This window comes from Salmo salar, chromosome ssa10 (genome assembly GCF_905237065.1).
Source record: "Salmo salar chromosome ssa10, Ssal_v3.1, whole genome shotgun sequence".
Taxonomy (NCBI): Eukaryota; Metazoa; Chordata; class Actinopteri; order Salmoniformes; family Salmonidae; genus Salmo; species Salmo salar.
The window spans coordinates 109,107,683-109,135,019 of NC_059451.1; the positions used below are offsets into that span (position 1 = coordinate 109,107,683).

At 41.5% G+C, this 27,337-nt stretch overlaps 2 protein-coding genes across 7 annotated transcripts in view; both read right to left on the bottom strand.

Annotated features, from left to right (window-relative positions):
* kiaa1549la (KIAA1549-like a) overlaps positions 1-21,707 on the bottom strand; it is a 43,895-nt gene extending 22,188 nt beyond the window's left edge. For 2 of the 4 annotated variants that reach the window (XM_014125486.2, XM_014125484.2), the window contains exons 1-12: positions 21,107-21,707; positions 11,783-12,142; positions 10,796-11,422; positions 10,499-10,614; positions 7,387-7,609; positions 7,116-7,249; positions 6,843-7,011; positions 5,561-5,620; positions 4,804-4,964; positions 4,153-4,324; positions 2,714-2,874; positions 2,422-2,457 (exon numbers count right to left, since the gene is read on the bottom strand). In XM_014125486.2, the coding sequence (XP_013980961.1) occupies positions 2,422-2,457; positions 2,714-2,874; positions 4,153-4,324; positions 4,804-4,964; positions 5,561-5,620; positions 6,843-7,011; positions 7,116-7,249; positions 7,387-7,609; positions 10,499-10,614; positions 10,796-11,422; positions 11,783-12,142; positions 21,107-21,329 (2,442 nt within the window). In that variant the 5' untranslated portion in view covers positions 21,330-21,707. The remainder of the gene's footprint in view (positions 1-2,421; positions 2,458-2,713; positions 2,875-4,152; positions 4,325-4,803; positions 4,965-5,560; positions 5,621-6,842; positions 7,012-7,115; positions 7,250-7,386; positions 7,610-10,498; positions 10,615-10,795; positions 11,423-11,782; positions 12,143-21,106) is intronic. The other 2 variants (XM_014125485.2, XM_014125487.2) reach the window with 2 other exon arrangements.
* Positions 21,708-22,227: 520 nt separating this feature from the next.
* LOC106561487 (homeodomain-interacting protein kinase 3) overlaps positions 22,228-27,337 on the bottom strand; it is a 45,221-nt gene continuing 40,111 nt past the window's right edge. For all 3 annotated transcript variants that reach the window (XM_045688395.1, XM_045688396.1, XM_045688394.1), the window contains exons 14-15: positions 26,956-27,086; positions 22,228-26,716 (exon numbers count right to left, since the gene is read on the bottom strand). In XM_045688395.1, the coding sequence (XP_045544351.1) occupies positions 26,294-26,716; positions 26,956-27,086 (554 nt within the window). In that variant the 3' untranslated portion in view covers positions 22,228-26,293. The remainder of the gene's footprint in view (positions 26,717-26,955; positions 27,087-27,337) is intronic.

Sequence of the window (27,337 nt, forward strand, 5' to 3'; positions counted from 1 at the left end):
GTTGGTCCAAGACTCTGCACAAGGCTACTCTGTGATGGATTTGACAAAGGGGCGATTCCACACCAGAAGGAGCGGAAAATATTTTTGGTATCTCAGATTGTTCTGGCAATTCTCACATAGAAACTTCATTGGAAAAAATGATAAAGAAAATCATGATAAAGTGGCCATTTTAGGCCCTTTTCAAACCTACTGTCCTAGGGTGGTGCCTTCTGTAAGACCCTATGATCTGTGAACGGTACATGATACAGACAACATCTTAGTGCCATTTATATTATTATACTCCTTATAGTGTGCTCTAAAATATGGAGTATGTCTAGATTCTTCATTTATTCAATATTACAAATATCCATATCACAAAACTACCCTTCTTGATTTAGATTATTTTTGACATTTTGTTTGTAACAATATACTCTTCAAACAGGTCAAATTTCCAGAGTGACTCTCTGGTCCTTTTAATGATTTTATACATAGAAATTGACATTATAGGTCAATCATAGCACTCCTTTAGGATTGCACATTCTGCAAGTCACAAGCAGAGGGAGTTCCCGTTGACTCCATTTTCCCATTCACTGTATTGGTGGCGTTCATAAAATAGATTATACCTTCCGAATTAGCAGAGAGCCCACTCTGGAAATGTGATGTACTTGTAGAGTATATTGTTCCAAACAATCTGTCTTAAAATGAGCTAAATTAATAGGGGTCATTTTGAGATATTAATATCAATATGTTTCATGTGGAATAAATTAATGTGAAATGTTTATATTTCAGAATCAAGACGTACTCCATGTTTTAGAACATAAGGAGTATAATGACATCAAGATGTTGCCTGTATCATGCATGGTTTACAGATCATAGGGTTTAACAGGAGGTATGTATAGGTCCACTTTCATCATGATAAAAAAATAAAGAAATGGTGATACAAATGTTAAAAGCATGTCAAAAATCCTTCCTCCGAATGAAGTTTCTATGTGAGAATTGCCAGAACAATCTGGGTTACCAAAAATATTTTCTGCTCCTACTGGCGTGGAATCGCCCAAAGACGGATTCTGTGTTTTGACTTGGGCTCATTCAGTGTACTGATGGAGTCACGGGACAGAGAGGGACAGGTTTGATAAAACCCACGTGTAAAAAAACTAATGGTAGAACCTCTCTGAACAACTAAATTATGATTGATATGATTTTCTTTTCATTGCACAAACTTTCAAAATGAAGACACATGATGGACAATACCACATAGTGAATTTGGAGAGCAATGAAATAGATTCACATATTTCCTGCAAAAGCACACATGCAGACTGAAGCCATGCCCCTGATTTGCAGCTTGACATTGTTGTCCCACTTTGATGGATAATTGTGTGCTGTGGACTAGAGGTTCATGAAGCCCACTATCTCCCTAGTGGGTTATGCTCTGCTTGGTATTGTGTCTTGATTCCCAGAACGTTTGGACACCAACACATTACACCGCAACAAACTGCAAATATGTGCAGTGGAGTAGTGGAGCCAAAGATTTCAACTCAACGCATTTACCACGTCCTTTAGCATATCGCCACAAGCTATTCATAAACCAAATCATTCTAAGAATATTTATCTCAGTAGTTGCGCATGCGTGCCACATCTCTGGTCAGAAAGGGAAAGACCGAACAATTGGCCTTGCAGCGCCATGCGTGAATCTCCCAATTTAGCAACGCTTTAAATCATTTATGTCACATTCAAAACAACCCAGTGACATTTAATGTTTACCAACAGTTTTACAAACCTTGAAGCACTGCACTCTGAAATGTAAATACAGTAAGCAGACACTATGCTAACAGAAACAGGCCTTGTTTCTGGGAGAGAAGTCCTATCCTACTATCCTATTTGTACTAATCATGTGTATCTCTGACCTTGTCCTACAACATAAGCTGGAGCTAGTGCTCCTCGTTTCCCATCCAAAAATATGCCTTAGTACATCTGTCTCTCTGGGGGGAGTGATGATGGAATGACGTACAGAAATAACACTGAAATCAGCCAACTTTCTCTGCTGCTGCATGAGTGCATGTTGTGAAACGACGGGGTCCATGATGAATCTGAAATGTTTAGGGTAGGGGATCTTGTTTATGCTCCTCCACATTATCTCTATGAATCAAAATGGCACCATATTTAATCCAGTAACAACACTACTGATGGCTTGGATTCCACCATGAAGCCACTAGCTGGTATGAGATGAGACTGGATGAGAAGAAGCCTGGTGGATAAGAATCATTACTATGCATTTGAAAGGAACAGGGATGTATAGAATGTCCCATTGATCATAGACGGTGAGCCCTGGTGAGACCCCTCCATCCCTTCCAGTGATTTCCCCTAGGCACTGTCAACAAAGGAGGGATGTCCTCTCCCAAGCACAGCCACATGCATTTATTGACAATAACACTCAGTCAATACCTGGTGGTGATAACTGCCCTCCCTCCGATAGGATGTCTAAACAAGAAGACAATTAAAGTGACATTTAGCTGAGGATTCGATTCCAGCACATTAACCATCTGGATTCTCATTTCGCCCCCATAATGCTCATTGAGCATCCTTCACCATTGGCTATAAGTAATTGAGCGAACACAAGATAAAGTGCCAAGACTTGCCCAGATGTGACATTTCTCTGAATTGCACATTAAGATGTTAAGTTGGCTGGATGTCCTTTCTGTGGTGGACCATTATTAATACAAACGGGAAAGTTCACCTTAGAGCGTGTTTTGAAGCTCCTGAAAGCGCCCGTCTTGAAGATGACCCTGTTCCTCTTGCACAGGATGGTGGTGACCATGACAACAACAACCATCACCAGGGCAACAGGCGTCAGCACGGCCATGATCCACAGATTGGCAGGTGGGACCTTTACCACAGCTGTTGGAAATCATGGCGATGAAATAGATACACCACCATCTATCAATATGTGTTATTGTTTGCAATCATTACGTAATTATTGAGGCACTTAGCTATTCAACAGTCTATGAGACAGATACACTGAGTATACCAAACATTAAGAACACGCCCCTTTGCCCTCTGAACAGTCTCAATTCATCGGTGCATGGACTCTACAAGGTGTCAAAAGCTTTCCACAGTGAAGCTGGCCCATGTTTACATTTACATTTACATTTAAGTCATTTAGCAGACGCTCTTATCCAGAGCGACTTACAAATTGGTGCATTCACCTTATGATATCCAGTGGAACAACCACTTTACAATAGTGCATCTAAATCTTTTAAGGGGGGGGGGGGGTTAGAAGGATTACTTTATCCTATCCTAGGTATTCCTTAAAGAGGTGGGGTTTCAGGTGTCTCCGGAAGGTGGTGATTGACTCCGCTGTCCTGGCGTCGTGAGGGAGCTTGTTCCACCATTGGGGTGCCAGAGCAGCGAACAGTTTTGACTGGGCTGAGCGGGAACTGTGCTTCCTCAGAGGTAGGGGGGCCAGCAGGCCAGAGGTGGATGAACGCAGTGCCCTTGTTTGGGTGTAGGGCCTGATCAGAGCCTGAAGGTATGGAGGTGCCGTTCCCTTCACAGCTCCGTAGGCAATCACCATGGTCTTGTAGCGGATGCGAGCTTCAACTGGAAGCCAGTGGAGAGAGCGGAGGAGCGGGGTGACATGTTGACTCCAATGTTTCCCACAGTTGTGTCAAGTTGGCTGGATGTCCTTTCGGTGGTGGACCATTATTAATACAAACGGGAAACTGAAGAACCCAGCAGCGTTGCAGTTCTTGACACAAACCGGCGTAACTGTCACCTAATACCATACCCTGTTCAAAGGCACTTAAATATTTTGTCTTGCCCATTCACCCTCTGAATGGCACACATACTATATACCATCCATGTCGCAATTGTCTCAAGGCTTTAAAATCCTTCTTTAACCTGTCTCCTCCATTTCAACTACACTGATTGAAGTGGATTTAACAAGTGACATCAAAAAGGGATCATAGCTTTCACCTGGATTCACCTGGTCAGTCTATATCATGGAAAGAGCAGGTGTTCTTAATGTTTCGTACAATGACTGTATATGTGCTTCAGTTTGAGCAAAACAAAAATATACTGCAATTACTTGTGTATATCCATCTGTGTGCAGTTCTATACACTTCATCTAAGATAATAATGTTACGGCTGTTTGGTAAAGATGTGGAGATAACCTACGATCGGCTTGGAGCTGGATAAAGTAGCCCAGGGTTAGAGCCATGGTTTGGGAATCCAAGGTACTGAGAGTCTTGGCTGCAGTGGTGCCAGTTATGGGGGCACCGTTCAGTTGGGCATAGTAGGTCATTTCGGCAGGATTCTTTGGCCCAGGGAGTCGACGAATACCAACCATCTAAACAAGCACAACACAAATTGGTGGATTCAGTGCTGTCATATTGCATAAAAGAGCTATTACAATAATAAGACTGATGTTATCTGAAGGGGCAAACACTCGAAAATAACAGCACTCCGGGACCACACATGGGATTAATATGAATCAGTGGAAATAATCTTATTTTATTATAGATCAAATGTTTGATGTCCATAATACATCATAACGGTTTAATCAAGGGCTGTGATTAAAGCTTGCCATAAAGCGGGGGGGTGTTAAATGGAAGAGATCAACATCCGTTACATGAGCTCTCTCCCCCTCATAAAACCTGATCATCTGTGACTTTACATAAAACAATTCATCTGTGGCAAAACATAAACGAGAGAATAGAAATTCTGTGGGTCTTCAAAAAATTGTGAAACTCTGGCAAGTCAACATAAAACAGAGGTTGTTTATCAGTGAGTGAGCATGCAACCCGTGTGTGTGCGTGCCCGCCTCACCTGGACAGTGTAGTCCCCGACAGTGGTAGCCCTTCTAAAGCGGCTCCCCTGGCTCCCCTGACGCCCAGCCACCAAAAACAGCTCAGCCAGCCGCTGCTCCATTAAACTAGCAAAGCTCTGATAATTCCTCTCCAGAGATGAGCTGTCAACATCCTGAATTACTGCAGAGTACACAGAGAGAGAGGGAGAGAGAGAGACAGAGAGAGACAGACAGACAGAGAGAGAGAGAGACAGAGAGAGAGAGAGACAGAGAGAGAGACAGAGAGAGAGAGAGAGAGACAGAGAGAGAGAGAGAGAGAGAGACGAGAGAGAGAGAGAGAGAGAGACAGAGAGAGAGAGACAGAGAGAGAGAGAGGTAAGAGGATAAGAGAGGAGATGAAGAGGTGGGATAGGGACAGTGGAGGACAAAGAGGTTTGGTTATTCATCCCTCAATTTAAAACCTGTAAGTCCCATTATATTGTCAGGCTGACCTTGGCACACTGTGGTCTCATCATGACAGTAGCAGAAAGGTACAGGGGGAGGCTAAAGCTAATTTAGAGATCTCTCACAAAAGAATGCCTCCTTCACAATGAGCTCTGATCCGATGTGATCTTTCAGAAGCAGATGTCCGGAAGCTCTAAATAATGCAGCAATAGCATTCAGAGGGGAAAGAGGAGCTCAAATATGTTGGGGGAAAAAACTGTACACAACACACAGCATTAGAGCAAAGCATTAACTAACTAGCAGTTAGTGAAAATCAATGACACGTTTAATTACCTGTGATCACCCAGTAGTGCTTGGTGGCAGTGGATGTGTTGAGGTTATGGTACTCCAGTGCTGTGGAGGAAGAGGGGGGAGAGAGATGGAAACAGAGTGAACAAACACACATACAGAGAGACAGAGAGAGAGAGATAGAGGGTGCCAGGCTGCATGCCTGATAAATTCCACATTTTCTGTCTTATTATGCAGCTGGCTGGAGGCCAGCAGGGATGTTGCCTCTGACTTTGTAGTGGCACCTTATCCCTCATAACGCTCTTTTTGACACTCTGTAATCATGTACGAGCCTTGAATATTCAAATGGTAAAGGATTCATTTTGACAGCATGAGGTGAAATCCTGAGGTAGTGTGTAAATATAAATAGAATGTTATCTGATCTTCCCTTCATGCTAAAATTACCCATTATGTGAAGTAAAACACCCAGAAGGTGATGCAAATGATTGAAGTTGAGCATGAAGTAAACTAGTCAGTCTCCTCTCTGCACAACAACAAGATACTGGATGACAGTAAATGCAAGCAGCCATAACTTCTCCTTTGTAAATTAGTTCAACATCTGATTATCAGTACTCTGCAGGTATAATGAAATCAAGACCGCATACATTTTCATGTTCAGAACACACACTCATGAAGTGGATAATTTACGTTGAATTTAATTCAAATTTCAACAATCTACAAGTTATGGAATTGAAATTGAATAAGACTGTTTTGACTGTTTGAATTAAAATTAACATTTATAAACATATATAAATATTTGGAATTGAATTGGAATTCAATATTTGTACATTTCCCAGTTAATGGAATTAATGCACTTGGTTTAAAAATGGACCGCAGGATTAGTTTTAAATAATTTCAATTTGTATTTCTATATTTCCAGTATAGCTAGATAGTCTGAACAGCGACATGGACTGCCAGAAAAGCCTGAGGGAATTCAATTAGATTGGAATTTGAGGAATTGTTGGAGATAATATTGAACTTGGAATTGAAATCTTTGAATTTAACTAGCATTAGAATTGAGACTAATTGAATTATCTCTGAATTAAAATACTGACCTGGAATTTGAGTTTAATTAAATGGAATTTACAGGTAGAGGGAATTGATTTATAATTGAATTTGTGGAAATATCCTCAACCCTGGCTATTGTTGAAGGACAATATCGCTGAAGGACAATACTTATGGGGAATATGACATCAATATTCATGTATCAGAAAATAAATAAATAAGGAGAAAAAGCCAGGCAAAACATGCCACTCAAACCCTTCCCATGATGCAGTGGGGCACTTACGCTCAGCAATGACGAGGGGCGGGAAGAAGAGGAAGTAGCCCACCAGCTCTGCGGTCAGCTGATTCAGGAGACTGCTGGAGACGGTTCCATTCAGGATCACGTCCTGGTTCTTGACCACATAGACCAGAGATACGGCAGGAGAGCCAATTGCTTGGGAGGTGCTCTGGATCTGAACAAACACAGACGAAACCAGACATGTTGAAGTAAATACAAGGCTCTAAACAACTATGCTAATTGTGCATGATTGAATATGACCCCAAGTCATAAATGTACCTCAACAGAAAGCCCGCTGTAAGATTCCAGCACTTTGTCCTGAGCTTCCTCATACGCATTCTCCAGCCGTTGTTCCATCATCTGAACAAAACTGCAGGAGTTGATGCTGTCCGCTGGACCTACGAACCTGAGAACTAAAAACAGCAGAGCAACAATCAATATACCAGCACAGTACATTCAGTTACATTACACAACAGCACAGTACAACATTGTCTACAATCACGGTCACATCATCCAGCGGTGTTACTGTGTTGTTCCTGATGCGCCATACCTGTTTTGAGCTGCAGATGGACACTGAGGCTAGGGGCCCAGGGGGCCACAGGGAGCAGAACAGCCATCACCAGAGGACTGTGCTGCCGGATGTCTGCTAGCACTTTGTCAAAACCATAAGCCTTCACTGTCTCCACCACCACAGATGCTATGTAGACCGTTTTCCCACTGGCTACATAGTACCCAAGGGTGACATTATGAGGGCTGCAGAGATCCCGTTCAATCTGAGAAGTGAAAACATGTTGTTAATATCTTGATCGCTATCGCTAACAGACAATACAATGGCAATGGTCAAGGCTAGTGTCTCTGGTCCTTTGTAGTACCACCCACTCCTCATCAGTCTCTACCAGTATGTGTTAGCTAGCTATCCACAGACACACTAACTATGCAGCTGGTGTTTGTGATGTCTCATGCTGATCACTTCCAGGCTCACTAATAATACATGGGTTCTGATGGGGAGAGGAGAGGAGGCCTTGGATAGAGTAGCAGCCACTGAATCACACCCCAGACAGACTGACAGATAGACAGACAGCACAGGCAGGAAATCAATGGACTTAAACTTGAGTCAGCCATCAGTTAGACAGAGAGAGAGAGAGAGGGAGGGAGAGAGAGAGAGAGAGAGAGAGAGAGAGAGAGAGAGAGAGACCAAGTCAGGGAGAGATGAGACAGAGGACTGAGAGTCAGAGAGAAACAGAGAGAAACACACAGAGAGAAACAGAGAATAAAACACAGGGAGAAACACAGAGAGAAACATAGAATAAAACACAGAGAGAAACAGAGAATAAAACACAGAGAGAAACATAGAATAAAACACAGAGAGAAACATAGAAAAACAGAAAACAGACAGAGAGAAACAGATAACAGACAGAGAGAAACAGACAGAGAGAAACAGACAGAGAGAAACAGACAGAGAGAAACAGACAGAGAGAAACAGACAGAGAGAAACAGACAGCGAGAAACAGACAGAGAGAAACAGACAGCGAGAAACAGAGAGAGAGAAACAGACAGCGAGAAACAGACAGAGAGAAACAGACAGAGAGAAACAGACAGAGAGAAACAGACAGAGAGAAACAGACAGAGAGAAACAGACAGCGAGAAACAGACAGAGAGAAACAGACAGAGAGAAACAGACAGAGAGAAACAGACAGAGAGAAACAGAGAGAGAGAAACAGACAGCGAGAAACAGACAGAGAGAAACAGACAGAGAGAAACAGACAGAGAGAGACAGACAGAGAGAAACAGACAGAAAGAAACAGAGAGAGAAACAGACAGAGAGAAACAGACAGAGAGAAACAGACAGAGAGAAACAGAGAGAGAGAAACAGAGAGAGAGAAACAGAGAGAGAGAAACAGACAGAGAGAAACAGAGAGAGAGAAACAGACAGAGAGAAACAGACAGAGAGAAACAGACAGAGAGAAACAGACAGAGAGAAACAGACAGAGAGAGATAGAACAGACAGAGAGAAACAGACAGAGAGAAACAGACAGAGAGAAACAGACAGAGAGAAACAGACAGAGAGAAACAGACAGAGAGAAACAGCAGAGAGAACGAGAGCTGAATAATGGACATGAGTTTTAGTCATTCAGCTGGTAGGGTCCATAAGAGTCTTTCTCTTCACATACTCTTAACAGCCTCTATAATGCAAAGCCTATCCACAATTCAAGAGACCATTTATTATCTTATTGAAATCCTTTTACCATTAATCACTTCAGTCTCCTCTGTGAGAGATTGGACTATATGAATAATAGGGCTAAGAGGAGAGGAAGAATAAGTCAACACACTCACTATAGTTCCTTTAGAAGTGGCCATCTCAAAATTCGTAACAGCTAGGTGACCTAGCAGTTAAGAGCGTTGGGCCAGTAACCAAAAGGTCGCTGGTTTCGAATCCCCGAGCCAACTAGGTGAAAAAAATTCTGTTGATGTGCCCTTGAGCAAGGCACCTCACCCTAATTGCTCCAGGGTCGCCTTCAATAATGGCTGATCCCTGGCCGTGACCTCTCAGGGGGAGTGGGATATGCAAAAAAAAAATAATAATAATAATAATACCAAATGCTTTTCCAACAGTGCAAAGATGGATGACTCCTCACAAGTCCTCAACTTGCAGCTTCATCAAATAGTACCCGCAAAACACTAGTCTCAACGTCAACAATGAAGAGGTGACTCCGGGATGCTGGCCTTCTAGGCAGAGTTGCAAAGAAAGAAAAAGCCATATCTCAGAATGGCCAATAAAAAGAAAAGATTAAGATGGGAAAAAGAAAACAGACACTGGACAGAGGAACTCTGCCTAGAAGGCCAGAATCCCGGAGTCGCCTCTTTACTGTTGACGTTCAGACTGGTGTTTTGCGGGTACTATTTGATGAAGCTGCCAGTTGAGGACTTGTGAGGCATCTATATCTCAAACTAGACACTCTAATGTACTTGTCCTCTTGCTCAGTTTTGCACCGGGGCCTCTCACTCCTCTTTCTATTCTGGTTAGAGCCAGTTTGCGCTGTTCTGTGAAGGGAGTAGTACACAGCGTTGTACAATATCTTCAGTTTCTTGGCAATTTCTCGCATTGGAATAGCCTTAATTTCTCAGAACAAGGCTAGACTGACGAGTTTCAGAAGAAAGTTCTTTGTTTCTGGCCATTTTGAGTCTGTAATCGAACCCAGAAACGACGATGCTCCAGATACTCAAATAGTCTAAAGAAGGCCAGTTTTCTTGCATCTTTAATCAGAACAACAGTTTTCAGCTGTGCTAACATAATTGCAAAAGGGTTTTCTAATGATCAATTAGTCTTTTAAAATGATAAACTTGGATTAGCTAACACAACGTGCCATTGGAACACAGGACTGATTGTTGCTGATAATGGTCTTCTGTACGCCTATGTAGATATTCCATAAAACAAAATCAGCCGTTTCCAGGTACAATAGTAATTTACAACAATAATAATGTCTACACTGTATTTCTGATAAATTTGATGTTATTTTAATGGACAAAAAAATTTGATTTTCTTTCAAAAACAAGGACATTTCTAAGTGAGCCCAAACTTTTGAACGGTAGTGTATATGTTGTTCTCCAGTTACAGTACAGCAGTAACAGCATCCTAACACAGAGTACAGTACAATACAGACCTGGACATAAACATTGGTGTCATTGAAGACCCTCTGTAGAGCATGGGTGAGTCCTTTAGACAGATTCTGCCTCACGATGATATCAAGCCTGTTCCTCCTCAACTGCATAGATAACACTGTGGAGGGAAACACATACATGAGGTGTGTCAGTCTTCTGGATGTGAATGATGGGACATCCTTTGGAAGGAACCAGAGGACTTTTATTATGGTTGTAAAGATACTGTAACAACTCAAAGAAACAACAGTGTATGTTAGTGAAAGGTTGTTCAAACTGAGCTGTAAACTGAGAGCCCATACCGGTTTTGACCCAGGTCTTCTCAGTGATGTTACATGGTTGACGTTCCTCTTCAGCACTGATGGGAGGAGGTTCAGTTGTGGTTGGTCCAGGGGTGGTTTCTGTGGTGGTGGTGGGGACAGTCAAAGTGGTGGTCGGTGCAGTGGTAGTTGTACTTGTAGTGGGAGCGTTTGTGGTAGTGGGAGCACTTGTGGTTGTGGTCGTCGTGGTGGGTGGGTCAGTTGTGGTTGTCATCAATGTAGTTTCTTGGAAGGTGGTCACTTCCTGTGTGGTTGTAGTGGTCCCGGGTATGGTCGTAACCGCCTCTCTGGTCAAAGCTGTCGTGGTCTGGGGTGTCACAGATGTGGTGGTCACGGTCAGGGGCGTGACTGTCGTGGTGGTCGTCACAGTGAGCTGTAGACTGTCATTGGCCACAGTGTCTGGTGTTGGGTTTGTGTGTGCTGCTGTGGTGGATGGGATAGTGGTGTTGGTGTCAGCCCTTGCAGGTATGGTGGTGTTCCATGTGTGAGTGGAGAAAGGACTAGTCACATTGTCTGGGAGGGTGGAGTCGCTCTCCCCCAGGGTGGCCAGAGAGGACACTGGGACTGTTGGTAAATCTGGGTTCGCAGGCAAACTGCTGACCGCCTCCTCTGCAATGAGACAACAAACAGGGTTTAAATGATGCCACATCAGGTCATTCATATCAGGTGAATAATGTCCCATTTTGATGATGTCTCATACTGTGAGGATGATGTCAGACCGGGAGAGGCAGCAGGCATCGGAGGTAGACGATGGAGGGGATGGGGCAGGATGATGTGGAACTGAGCTGGACCAAAATAAAATTAAATGGTGGATTTTGAGGGAATGAATGTGCAGAGCATGATGATGATGATGGACAAGGAAACAAAATCTCTAGTCTGTAGACTTTAACCACAGTCATGAGGCTGTACGTATGATATTTGTATTCTTCTATTAGATGGTGTGGATGACTGTTTGAACATGGGTCCTACCTGAGCTGGTGTTTGAGGTGCTGTTGGCTACAGGGGCTAACGAAAAAGGGTCTGTTGTTCCTGCTGTTTGATTGTCATTGTTGATGGCTGAGGAGGAGGCTGAGGAGGCATTAGCTAGTACTGATGGTTGCACTGGGGCCTGTGGCTCTTGGTCTGAGCTAGCCAGCAGGGTCAGTACAGAGGAGAACCCTGGCTGCTCTCTGGTGTTCTCTGCTGTCGCCCCTGATGGGTCTGTGGGCACGGCTAGAGGGCCCAGGGGCCAATCCTCCACTGGCGTATCCCTGGCAGAGAGGTTAGAGGGCACAGCTGGGTCCTGAGGCAGAGCTGCATGTCCTGATGACCCGTTATAGTGCCCTTCATCTGGAAAACAAAGAGAGAGATTGGATGTAACAAGGGAGGAACGCATTTATTCTCTATTTGACTCATCAATCCCAGAGGCCTGATGATGACGTCTTGACTGTCTCCCATGTTTCTCATCAACATCGGCCTAATCTATAACTACATCTTGAAAATATGAAATATTGTTATTCAAAACGAAGCCTGGCCGTGCCCTCCTGTCAACAACATGAGGGAGGGAGACACAGACTTCACACCAAGGAGCAGAACATGTGAGGACACAAACACTTCTTAGTCATCCAGGAGTATCATTATGAAACTGTGACAGTGGGAACATAATCTTAAGTAGGTCACTAATGTTTTGTTCAGGATAAGCATAGGGAATTGATTTAGATGTTAAGTACATATCTGGGGCACACATAAGCAGCTGCTGTGATTTAAAAACATATCTCAACCTACGAGAGAAAGCTATCGCTTGGGATTCTGTGCTGATACAGTGGTGGTGTTTTCAAAGGCACCTTTCCTCAGTACAAGTGAACGATGAGGATTGGGCAGCTAGCAGGGTTTATTGTCTTTTGGAAGGCAGCCGGTGAAATACTGGCAAATCTCCAGAGCGCATTTGTACCGTACTTCCATTCTGAACTTCCCCCACATTCTCAACTTATTCATCAGAGGATTGTTTAATTAAAAATAAGGATTTCCGAACCAGGCCTGTGCCTAAATTTCCCAGGATGCAATCCCTCTGTCTCCCATTAACTCTACCCACTGAACTGTTCATCTCAAACAATGGATCTACCAAGAACTAGCAGCAATTCATCCTATAAAAAGCTCTGATAAACCAATAATCAAAAGAACTCCATGAATATATATGACAATGAGCTTGCACGTTCTTTATTGCTAACCCTACCAGTAGATATTCATTCTAAAAGACCCTATAAGATCAGAAGTGTGAGTGTGACAGCATTTGGTGTCTTCAAGACAGGACACACTGAAGACCTCTTCCGTATCTATCCCCCACAGAAAGCCACCTGCTCTGACAGGGTGCAACATATGGGGCCCTCCATCAGAAGCACTGAGAGTTCACTGAGAGGTATGAGCCATGGCAGTGGACAGCAATTGGGTTCATTTGACAACACGACTGCTCCAGCCATCCTGGGGTTCATGAAGAAGCTCTGCCCATTCAGAACACTGATCCGTTGGGGCAGGAAAGAGGGAAACATGGAGAAACATGGTGCATCACCATCCTAGGCGCAGGTGGTGAGGAGGGGGCGCTGGGGATGTGTCCAAGTGAAATTAAACCCATTGTGACAATGTGGTGTGCTTTCCATGGAGTGACATCTTTCCAACAGGATGGACAGATACACACTTCCTGAAACTATTCATAGTGTCCATCTGTCTCGCTGGGTTAAATAGTGGATCTACAGTACAGAGTAAGTAACACTTTTATAGTGTTTTTCAGGAAGACTACAGGGCCCAAAGGCAACAATTAAATATTCACCTTAAATGCTGATTAGAGCAATTTATTCCACAAGCAAAACATAGGAAACATGAATATGAAAAATGACAAAATATGTACCATATTGTATTGCATTTGGCGAAGCAACACCAAGGAGTATGTTTGGCAATGTTTTATCACAGCTATGTCCTCTTGAAGATAAGGCAGATAAGGAAATGGAATCATAAAGTGTGGACAGAGGGCAGTGACAGTATGGCTGGCAGATTTGAGCTCTGAGTTATATGAAAGTTCAGCCTATATTTCACTGTTTTGTTTGTCAAACACAACAGAATATTATGGCTTCCATTTACCCTGACTGGTACTGCACAGACACCTGCTAAGTGAGGTCACACTGCATCTCAGCATGCATCTGTAGACACAGCATAGCAACAACACTGCTTTCTAAGAGGTGTCGTTCCATCTATAGAGCCAATGGAATTATATTTACAGTAATTAAATAGTACTGTAATTAGTAGTCATGAAATATTACTAATCAGTAGAATATAAAATGTAAAAGCATTAAACCACATAGGCTACAGTGATTGAAAGATAGTGGCACTGTCTCCCAGGTAAGACATTACCAGAAATGAAGAGCTGAAGACAGACTTATAGGAGCACGGTATTACGTTATCGCAGTAAACCCTTTCCATTTACAGCACGCTAACTCATATAAATGCAAAACGAAAAGTCAATCCAGAGCCTGAGCTTTGCACAGCTTACGATTAAGGAGGGTATTAAACGTTTTTAGAAGGTTGAAAAAAGCCAATGACGTGACAGTGCTGCATACAGGCTGGTAAAGACAGCTGTAAAAAAGATTCAGCTGCAGAACAAACAAAGTGCCATATTCTGTTTCCTGTGTTGTTGGAGGCTCTGTGTGTGACCTATATTGCAGTGGTCACACTCCTGGGTCCTGGGAGAATATGATGGACATACTCTGGCACTTCACTTAAAGCCACAGTCTGCAATATTTCCTAACGGTCATTTAATGATACATACATTGGTAGTACCCAAAATATTTTTGAAGATTTTTATAAATGCATTAGTACAACTGAATTATCATAACACAAAAAATAATAATAATAAGCCTACTGGGGAAGATTTAAACCACAAACTAACATGATGTGGTGTTAATGCATATCATTGGAGGACTAAACAAGGTAACTAGCACATTGCACGTGAATGCTGCTTTCACAATGTGATAAATAAAACTTGGTTGTGATGTCACTGATGCAGAAGGTTAGCAGCTCATCTGTGCAGGCATTACTGGGTCCCATGTGACTAGATAAGACAGTCATGTGACCATTTCTCTGGCTCGTGGTAGGTCAGGCAGTCTAGCAAAAACAAAGCGAGAGTGTGACATTCTGAGCCACAACAATTTGAAAATTGGTCACATAAGGACATGCGCAGAGAGTGGAAAATGATGCAGTTGACAATCTGGGCATATTGTGGTGAGGCAGGCAGGCAGGCAGGCAGGCAGGCAGTGACCAAGAATCCTCTCTGTAAGGGGCACTGAGGAGGCTCTTTGGTCTTTCTGCTGCATGCCTTTGATTTGAAGAAGAAAGACAGTCATGTGATGTTGATGGGGGAGCTCTAGTCTAGCACTGTAGCTCATGAAAAGCAACACAGAAAGGGAACACAGCAAACACCATTACATCACCCTGAATCCACTTTGGCAAACAAACAAACACTGATCCTGCCATGCTCACTTTCCACAACAAACCTGATGGCTTGTGTGACAGTGATAATGATTAACTACAATGGATGGAGCATGGATTTCAACAGGTCTTGTTTTTTTGTATTCTGTCGGGCTCAGTTTGGCTATGTAGCCTTCTCTTCTGGTAAGCGTCACAGCTACCAGGGACTGAAATATTGAGAGCTTTCTAAGCTCCTGCAAGGGAGAGCATGTGAGATTTTCACCTCAGTTCATCCTAAGAAACACCTTTTGATGCACTTGCATTTGCCACGAAGCAGCAGCTTAAAGTCCCAGGGGTGCAGCAGGTAATCATTACCATATTAAAAGTGGATGAGCGTCTTGCTTTTCCAGCACCAACCTCCAATAGAGCAGCGAGAAAATGTATTTCTCATATCTGAGGAGTCAAAACTGACCTCAGGGGACCAGAAGTAAGACCTAAGCACAGGGAAAGTTAGTTTCACTCTGCATTAGTTGTTGTTGAATTGTTCTCTGTAGCCTACTGATCCAGAGACAGACAATATCATGTCCATGTGAGCATGTCAAACACACAAGACCAACACTAAAAACCCAATGAATTAGAAGCAGCGTATGGCCTTTTGACGAAACAAGATACTGACATGATTGACCTTAATTACAATTAGTGTAGGCCATATGCCTTACTGATCATTAAAAAATATATATTTTGTGAACATTTTCATAAAGAAATGTACATAATTCAACAGAAAATGCAAGTTTGTTATTATCAGAATATTTTTTCAATCCATTTCTTATAGCTTCTTTCAAATGCAGATAGCGTGTGAGGAATTCACAGTTGTCACTACGATCAACTGTCAGAACTTTCACTAAGGTTAGAAAGAATTTAGGACACAGTCAGTCACCTGACCGTGTGTAGCTACGTGTTAAACGCATACACACGCTTACATACAGCACGTCCCCTGGTGTGGCTCAAAGCTCTGTTTCAGAAGCTACCGTAGTGGGAGATTTGCAGGTGCATATGGCGTGAGCACAGAAGCCATTTCATTATCGTCTTGGGAATCAGAAGCATTCATCTGATAGAGGTCACCCATGATCCCGTGACTCTCATAGGAAACACATTTGTTAAATGGCTCTTATGGTCAGTGTCACTGATTCCATGGAATATAGTATTCATTAGATGAGCTAAAAGGCCAGAACTCACTTGGCTCTCCTTTCCCATTACATAATAGACAGTCATACAGTGAGCAGCATCTTTGCAGCTCTCCGCAGGTTGAGGATACAAGTGACTTCTAAACGGACACTAAAGCTGCAAACTAAAATGTAAATGGGGTTGTTCCAGACAGGTTTAGTTTGCTTTACCTTCAAGGTATCCAGCACTATTGCTAAGCCCTCTATTTAAGCTGTGCCAAATAAATAACTACACACAGCTACTGTAAGGTAGTGCTGAAATGAATCAAAGCAGTTATTTCTCCCTCAGAGCCTGGTTCCTCTCTAGGTTTCTTCCTAGGTTCTGGCCTTTCTAGGGAGTTTTTCCTAGCCACCGTGCTTCTACACCTGCATTGCTTGCTGTTTGGGGTTTTAGGCTGGGTTTCTGTACAGCACTTTGTGACATCAGCTGATGTAAGAAGAGCTTTATAAATGAATTTGATTGATTGATTATTTTTGTCTGTTCCTGTTTCAGTTTCTTTCAATTTCATCTCCTGGTCTGCTCAGGTCTACAATGAGGCCAGACAGCCAGCCCTTCTCTTTGTGTTTTTCTCTTCAGTCAGTACTGAGGCCTCCCAGGCCAACACAAATTGAACAACTGCTGCTACACAGCAGGCAGCAACAATCAAGGCCGTCACACAGCAGTCACAGTGAGCGATGATGAAAGGGCGTTCTAATACATTGTGAGTTCAGAACTGCTCAAGGAGACGGAGACACTGTGAGCGATGATGAAACGGCGTTCTAATGCATTGTGAGTTCAGAACTGCTCAAGGAGACGGAGACACAGTGAGCGATGATGAAAGGGCGTTCTAATGCATTGTGAGTTCAGAACTGCTCAAGGAGACGGAGACACAGTGAGCGATGATGAAAGGGCGTTCTAATGCATTGTGAGTTCAGAACTGCTCAAGGAGACGGAGACACTGTGAGCGATGATGAAAGGGCGTTCTAATGCATTGTGAGTTCAGAACTGCTCAAGGAGACGGAGACACAGTGAGCGATGATGAAAGGGCGTTCTAATGCATTGTGAGTTCAGAACTGCTCAAGGAGACGGAGACACAGTGAGCGATGATGAAAGGGCGTTCTAATGCATTGTGAGTTCAGAAATGCTCAAGGAGACGGAGACACAGTGAGCGATGATGAAAGGGCGTTCTAATGCATTGTGAGTTCAGAACTACTCAAGGAGACGGAGACATAAATCCATCTGGATATTGGTCATTTAATCTTAAAAAGATTGATTACATTTTCATGAAAGACTTACTGTAAAATCCCTGTTACCTAATGTGTTGGTTTGGGGTCAACGCTATTCCCTGATGACAGAAATTAAATTAAAAAACATAGCGTTTTGATGGACAATCTCCGGGGACATTAAGCTTGTCATACAGTTTTGAGAAACTTTTATGTGTCCCTATGATAGAATTACAGTGTTAAAAAGGGAACATAAACACACAGTAACTGGACTTAGAGCTGCTATGCAGCAGAGTAGTAGGCATCTACAGGGTTTCCCAAACTCTGTCCTGGGGCCTCACATGGGTGCACATTTTGGTTTTTCAAGCTTGATTATTTGAATCAGCTGTGTAGTGTTAGGGCAATTACCAAGGCCCCAGGACCAAGTTTGGAAAACACACACACACATAGTATAATATACTAACATGCATTACATATGCATACAGTATAATGTACTGTGCATATAAAATGAAGTATTCTGCATCAAGGTATTCTACATCAAGCACATCATTTTCAAAAAAATAAACAAACTGTGTTTCAGATCAATACATAAAATCCCCCAAAGATCAGGAATAAATAACTACTAAATAAATAAGTACTATACCTAAATTGGGATTAGAAATCAAATTAGCCAACAAGCTCATCCTACCCACATGCTTTATAGAGGCTTGCCATGCATAATGTATTTAATGTAAAAGAGAAATATCTATTTAAGATCTAGCAATGCATAATTAACTTCCACAGCACAGGCAATCGCCCTAATGAAGCACAGCAGAGTGTATGGGGAAAGGTGCTGTACAGGCCATGTTTTGGCCGCTCTCTTAAAAGAGCTCCCAAGCAACCCAACTGTTAATATTTGATTGCGGCATAATCCTAATTGTTGGCATCTTATTATGGGATTGTATAAGGGGCTAACAAGCAGGACATAACTGAGGGGCCCACATTTTCCCACCATCCTTCAAGCAGCAAAATCTTCACCAAGGAGAAATCCAACTGGAGCAGCATGCATAAAATACAGAAACACTGAAAGCCATTATCAGCAGAATGGGAGTCCTGGTTAGCATAATTGATCAGTAATTGATGAAGACAGATTCATTATTATTGGGCATTCATTGCCTTGTGACCAGCAGCAGCTGTGGTCATAATTAGTGATAAATAAATGCACTGGCTTTTCATCTGAATACAACCCACTAAACCAGTAGTGATAAATAAATACACTGTCTTTTCATCTGAATACAACCCACTAAACCAGTAGTGATAAATAAATACACTGTCTTTTCATCTGAATACAACCCACTAAACCAGTAGTGATAAATAAATACACTGTCTTTTCATCTGAATACAACCCACTAAACCAGTAGTGATAAATAAATACACTGTCATTTCATCTGAATTACAACCCACTAAACCAGTAGTGATAAATAAATACACTGTCATTTCATCTGAATTACAACCCACTAAACCAGTAGTGATAAATAAATACACTGTCTTTTCATCTGAATACAACCCACTAAACCAGTAGTGATAAATGAATACACTGTCTTTTCATCTGAATACAACCCACTAAACCAGTAGTGATAAATAAATACACTGTCTTTTCATCTGAATACAACCCACTAAACCAGTAGTGATAAATAAATACACTGTCTTTTCATCTGAATACAACCCACTAAACCAGTAGTGATAAATAAATACACTGTCTTTTCATCTGAATACAACCCACTAAACCAGTAGTGATAAATAAATACACTGTCTTTTTATCGGAATACAACCCACTAAACCAGTAGTGATAAATAAATACACTGTCTTTTCATCTGAATACAACCCACTAAACCAGTAGTGTACTCTATGAGCACACCAGAATGTAGCACCCTATTCCAAGACCAGTTTGCTGCTCTTTTCTCCACACCAATGTTGATATAGCATGACGTGACCACAGCTTGGAAAGCCTGGTTAAAGATATGTGTAGTTATGTGTAATTGGTAGACAAATATTGGACATAAAATGGAGCACAAAATAGTGTTTTCTTGCTAATTAAAGGGTATAGGCCTAGGCATGCATTTTACTGTACCTCAAACATGTCTGTTGTTTGCTGTTGAGCAGTGTGAAATCCTTTCTGCCATAATTTACAAGGAGAAGCATTACATTTGCATGCACTATTCAAATCACACAGCATTTAAATCTTAAACTATTGTCTAAAAGCAGACCAAATTGGAGTTTGTACTGGTTATTCATATGCTATAGGGCAGGCTATATATTTCCCTGTCAGAAAACAATTAATGTTAGGCAGATCAGTTCCCATGGCAACACAGCATATTTGGCTCCATGTTGACTTAATGCAACAGCTCTGTGGGCTCATTAAAGAAAAAACACCTCATCCTCACATCCACAAGTGGATCTGGCCCATGACCACAGCCAAATGGAAAGATATTCAAATATGGTTTCATGAATGGATGAAAAGGGGGATATAATAGCAATCTGAGAGGATTTGAAAATATAAAGGCTAGGGCAGGCCTATGGCTGATTCACAATATGTTTTTCCTACTTGAATGTAGAAAAAAATACACATTGGAAAGCTAAAATTAGGTGAAAACTACTACCCATGGTCAAATGATAGGCTTAAGCCTTATAAACACCAGGTCCAAGGCAGAAAAGAAAAACACAAATCCCATTAGTGGCATTTTGCTTCGTATGACAGCATAATCCATTATTTATAAATGATGACACGTTATGTTATTTCAAGAAGGTAAGTGACCTCCACAAATGTTGCCATCACTGTCGATCAAATAAGCGTAATTATAATTGTCCGCGTTGCAGTCTTGACTGCTGAACACAGGCCACTCCAGGCACAAAGGCCACACCAGCGATTCTCTTCCTTCGAAAAACACAAGAGGCTGGGAGGCCACATTACAAAATCAACAATTATATTGATTTAGCATGTCTAATTGTCTGAATGTGTTTAGGCGCAATCAGATTATAGAATAAACCACTAGGCTACATTCTAAATGTTTCAATATAAAGAATTATGTGGATTTTTTGTAATGCTCCCTCTACATATACTACATTGCAAATTGCGCAATTCAGTGCTCTCCTAAGAATCTTGATTGTTGTAATAAATCACAATTTCCAATTTAGACAAAAATAACCAGAAGATAGGTTACTTTCTCCACGGTCATTATCCTCGTATGTGCACCGATCGTCATAATATAGGGACAGGGTACGAAGAGTTCCACCAGAAAAGTGCAACCAATTTGAGATATTTATATAATACAATCCCCATCCACCCGCTGGTCATACACAGCCTAACATCTCGATGAAGACCAATTAGTTAGTCCTACCAAGCAAGACAAATATTACTCGAACAGGTTGTCAACAACCAAATAATAAGTCTTACCATCAGCAGCAAGGACAGACTGCATTAAAAGCAAAACCATTCCAACTGATAAAATACATTTAGTCCACATTCGATCCAGTCCCAATGTCTTTCCGTTTTTCTGGAAACATAAGGTGGATCCCATTCCCACACCTATCCATTCAATCGAGCCAATCGCGGGAGCATTGTTTATTCCGCTGACAATTAAATCATCGAGGCTGTTACGCACATGTTTTGAAGCCATTTGTTTATCCTTGATACAGCTAACAGTCTTAATATTGACAAATACATTTGATAAATCCTTCACTGCGGACGATGTTCTCCGAAAGCCTCTCCCCGAGGTTGACAAAAAGCGGCAGCATTGAAACTTGTGTGTAATGCGTCTGTAGGTAACAGTCCATGCACCACGTCGACCTGCTAGCGCGTAATACGCTGTTATTTACGAACAATCTAAGATGCACTCATAACCATAGAAGTACATTTAATGATTCGGACGGAAAACGGCTCCCGTTCAAAACGCAGAAGTGATAAATGATGCTACCCCGTTGGAATATTTACAAGTCGAACCCGTCATTTCATTAGAAATAATATCACGTCGCGGCGTGACGCCAGAGTTGACTGCAATCTCCTCACGGTAACAGACGACCCCTTGTGGGTATAGACGGCAAACCAAAATAACTAATCAACACTAAACCGAATCGAAATAGGAACTATTTTAACTTGATTATCATAATTCGATTACCAATTTGATTTTCATAAATATCCGTAAATTAATAGTGAGCTTCAAAGGACAGCTTCACCAGCTGGGGCCAGGGTTAGCCAATGGCATCGCATACATTAGTGATGCGAAATTGAGATCAGGGTTGAGAACAGCATTACATAAACTACATGTAATTTAAAAAAAAATGGCAGCCTACATTAACGTCTGCTACAATTCGGAACACTCCAGGCATCAGCTGAGGAACGTTGTCAAGTAAATCAATGTGATGTGTGTAGCCTGCCCTACGCACATTTTCAGTAAGTTAAAATATCGGTACTGCACTTCTACTCTGCTTGCACTGGGTGGTGCTATTGGCTTGGACCCCAGTTTCATCAATAATTTAATGTATTGTACTACACATAAAATACAAGTCACGCACAAGAAGGGTGAAGCAATATTTTTTTATTCAAAGTGAATTTTTACAATAGTACACCATCAACTCTTAAATTTGACACTCCAACAGTCACTAGGAAAACCCGCTTTTTGTGACAAAGTAAATAAGGCTTGGTCACATTGAAATCACTGAGAACTAGAGGGAAATACGACCGCAAACTTTAAGAGACATTACATCCAAAATAATAAATTTTCCCAGTTCTCATATTATATTGCACAGTGCAGTTGCTACATGGCAAACTAGTGTAGCATAAAATCAAAAGCAAATTAAAATAAAGCCACAAACTACAAGTAATAAAATAGTAACACTTCCAATTTAGCAATAGTCTATATCCTGTGTTGTTTACGTGTATTACCCAATCACTTGAAGTGTAATACAACTTATACTAACAGGTGAAATAACTGCAAACAAGATCCAAAGCAATCAAACCAAGTGGAAAGGATGGACCATTAATGCAGTAGCACATTGGACAATACAAATACCCTGAATTAATTATAATAGCATGACATAATACATTAGTTGCAGTATAGACTGTTAAAAAGTGACAACTTTGGACCTAATCTGTGTGTATGTGGGTTGTTAAAGCAAATACCAACAAGTGATCAATCAAAAGGGATGCTGCTATATGGATGTTTATCATATACAGAACAGAAATATCTGTAGCCATCAAAAAATGCAACAAAAACATTGTCATGTCTGCAAACCCCCCAAAAATTCAACTCCACAAATACATTCACAGTGTGTAAAGCTTTGCATTTGTGCGTGTTCAATAAAAGAGACAAAACTGTGTAGAGTGTTAAGTGTATAAAATATTCCCTGACTAAGAATAGTCGTCTTTTTATGTTCTGTAGAAAAGCTATATAGATTCAGACCATATGGTTAAGGTTGAGCATTGGGATTGAGTGATCTGAAGATAACAGCCAGCACCCAGAAGAGCTCCTCAGAAAGAAGAATGCATTGTGGTTGTCAGCTCTGCTAAATTGTACACTTGAGTCCAAAAGCAGAGTGCTTTCTCACTTCGTTGCAAATGTGCGAAACATGAGGATTTGAACAGGCTGCAGAAGTCCTGATAAAACATGAGGCTGCATAATCCTAACATCCTACCACTCCGGTGGGAAATACTCTGCTCTGTTGAGGAGCATCCACATTTGACTCTACTGCCACACTTGCCTCTGCAGGAGAGGGGACTGGCTAGGGGCCATGGAGTTATCAACCAACAGTTCTTCTCTTGACCACAATTTGAAAAGGCACTAGTTGTAGACACTGTCAGAGTGAGAAAAATGCTATTTGTGTGTCTGGAGTTGGGGGGCTAGTGAGTAAACATATTCAATCTTTCACAGTCCACAATGTAATGAAAGACTAGCAAGATTAGAAAATACAATCTGTCATCATTTGACAGTTGCCCTTGTTTGGATTAATGAGTTGACAGAAAAATGTTTAATAATTCACCACATCTGCCTCAAATTGATCCATTATGAATAGATAAGAATAATCTGTAGAAAATCTATCACAATTCATTTTAGATACCAAAAATTATTTTCATAGGCTTGATTAAAATAGATGGCTAGAAAAATCATATTAGTCAAACACTTCATTGACCACAGCAATTTCATGAAAACTGTGTGGGATTTTGCCACAACCCAAACCTGATGAGCTTATTGAAAGTTTAACAAGTGCTTACTGATGCGTTTCATAACAAATATTACACATGTGAAGGCATCTCTACAGCCCAATGTAAAGGTGAGGACCAAATAGAGGCGTTGCAGTAAATATATCTGCATGATAATATAGAACTGTCAGTCAATAATGTGAATTATCTTTAGGCTTTTCAGGATGTTAACAGACCAATAACTAAAATCGACACGCAAAATTGTCAACACAACTACTGTATGCAATGATGAACCCAACCTATGATTAAAAAGATAAAATACTGATGCTATATGCACACAAACAAAACACTTAATTCCATTACTTGTAATACAGTAGTTCCAATCACACTTCAAACATTAAAGCAAATATACAGAGGCACTAACAAGTCTTTATGCCATTCACTATACTCAAATAAAACCCACTTCTAGTATATAGTAATTAGAACTATACAAAAGTAAGAATGCATAGTAAGAACTAAGATAATCCCCTAAATTCACAGCTATTTTGAAGTGGCAATCAGTACATAGCAGCTCATCTATGATGCATTCAAGATATATGATAACTTGCCCAAAATGCTTAAAACAAACCTTTTTAAAATATATTTTTTCTCAATATAGTCCATCTTCATGACTACAGTATACTTGAAGACAACAGGAAAAGAAGGAGTAGCTACCTTGCTTGGGATGAATTAGTCTTTGGTGCTGAAAAAGCATTTTCATTTGTAAGTAATAAAAGACAAAAACCTAATTCACACACTAGCAATTAAAAACAACTCACACAAAACATATTTCCTCCCTGACAATGTATAAAATAAGCAGTTGACACATTAACAAACTTCAACAAATGGAACAATAAAATAAAGTATAAGTTTTGTCTAAAGCGGAAATTGCACTTAACCAATATACCTTGTCAAGCACTACATAGTCCAGCAATGATACACTAGGTTAATAGACGGTATATCAAAACACTACAGTTTTTCTGAAGATATGAGATCATACAAAGAATCAACCAACTATTTGCATGTTTGTTTATAGTCAATGCCATGCCCCACATCGGTATTACGCTAAGAAAAAGGCTGTAAATACAATAACGCAGAAAACCAGCAGCTATATGTAGATTGTATTGCAGTTCCAATAAACAGTGTCAATACTGTTAGTAATTAAGTACTTAGTGACTAGAAATTGATGATCAAATATTAAATCATTCACCTTTTGTTTGTACATTAGTTAATTTGGGAAAAGTCCAAAACCAAATAAACATTTGCCTCAAAAGCATAAAATAAGCTTAAAGCTGCAATGTATCTTTTTGGGCTACCGGACAAGATTCACAGATATAGAAATGTGTGTTCTAGATCTGTCACTCTCATTGAAAGCAAGTCTAAGAATCAGTAGCTATGTTCTATGTGCGCTATTTCTATGCTTTCTGTTCTTAAGTTTAGTTTTTGTACACCAGCTTCAAACAGCTAAAAATACAATATTTTTGGTTATGGAAAATATATTTCAAGGCGGTTTAGATGGTACAATGATTCTCTACACTATACTTGCTTGTTTTGTGAAACTGAAATTTGGCAAACCATTAGAATATTTGCAACCAGGAAATGGCAGAGTGATTTCTGCATAATGAATCTTTACCCCCAAAATAAGAATGACTTATTTGATTATCTGATAGGCAAAAGCATATGAGTGAAAATAATCAGATATTCAAGTGCTGCAGTCCAGTACATGATATATCTATAAAACGCCAGAAGTAACATTAACAACCTCAGATATTGAAGGCACTAGTAGGTGTGGGAACAGGTTATGATGTAAGTCTCACAGTACACATAGGAGTGACATCTGTCTGTCATCAACAACTCTACTAAGTTATTTTTCCCATGCGAAGGCATGCAGCGGGTGGAACAACCTTTTCAGACCACTGACGGTACACACTGAAAACACCTAGGTCATTAGGGAACACCTTTACATCACAACGAACCAACCGAGAAACATCTACTGTCCTAGCACTGGAGACTGGGATGGCTTAACGAGTGATGTGACTAGCACACATGCTAGATAGAAGGCAATATAGAAAAAGGGGGAGAAACAGGGCTGAGATTATTAGGGAGAACAACGTGTACCGTGAGACTGTACTGTGAGACTTACACTCCAAATGACACTGTAGAGCAAAAGTGCAAAAACCCATTAAAAGTGAGAATTTCTTAAACATTGATTCATTATTTTTTCAATATATATATTTTTTTCAGCTTAAGGTTTAAATCCTATCATCATCAACCAACATGATTTGTTGAAGCCTGGAGGGGGGGGTTCTTTCGCTGTCATAACTTGAGAGATGACGGATGAAGGCCTTTGTTAACGTTATCACTTCTGGCTGCCCTTGTTGGCCTATGGCCCTGGGTGGCTGATGCTCAGAGGTAAGGGTACTGGTTGAGTTTGGTGGGGCTGAGGGGGAAGCCTGTATAGGCTGGCGAGGCAATGTAGGAGTGTGGGGGAAAGAGGGGCCCGAACTGGCCCTGGTGGTGGATGGTGGGTGAGGGCAGCAGCCGGTGGTTGATGCCCATGGTCACCTGGTGGACAATGCTACCAGGGTGGGAGATGCCGTAAGCGGGTTGTAGGACGGGCCGCTGGGCGCAGGGCGAGGCCAGGAGGTGGGCGACGGGCGCAGAGGGAGGGTAGGAGAGCAGGGTGGCCTGGGGGTGAGGCCCCGAGTTGTGGGTGGGGGTGAAAGCGTGGCCGTGTACCGTGGGAGGGATGTAAGCGTGCGGCCGCCGATGCAGCCCATAATTTCCGTTCCATTCCTTGTGGCAGGAGCTGTATTGCTGGACCTGAGGCTGGCAGAGGAAAGGGAAAAAAAAACTTTACACACCACTACAAACTAAGATGCTCTAGATAACAGCATTTGCTAAAATACTAAAATGTAAACAAAGTCAAATTACAGGTAGAATTAGATTTGAATGACTTACCCCCCCTTTCCAGGTTTGGCTTATCATAAGGTGAATGCACCAACTTGTAAGTCGCTCTGGATGAGAGCGTCTGCTAAATGACGTAAATGTAAATGGGGGGGACTGACCTGGCCGAAGCCCAGGGGCTGCTGCTGGAATGTGGTGATCTTCTGTTGCTGCCGGGGGTGGTGGTGGGTGGAGTGGTGGTTCAGTCGTCCAGGGGCACAGCGCCTTTTGGACTGGCATGAGGATTCGAAGACTGCAAGAGAAACAAGAAAAGGCTCTCAGATTGAGATAAGATGTGTCTTTCAATATGACAGGGTAACAAGACCAATAAGGACCCACAGGAAACAAGAGCATGCCTTGCTAAAATAAACAGAGAGAGCGAGAGCTAGACACACACTTTGGCCGATAGAAAGGCTCTTTGTACTAAGCTAACATATGGAATTGTTTTCAGATAGTCATACCAAGGATAATTTAGCAACTTGGTTTTGAATTTTAGGACCCCTT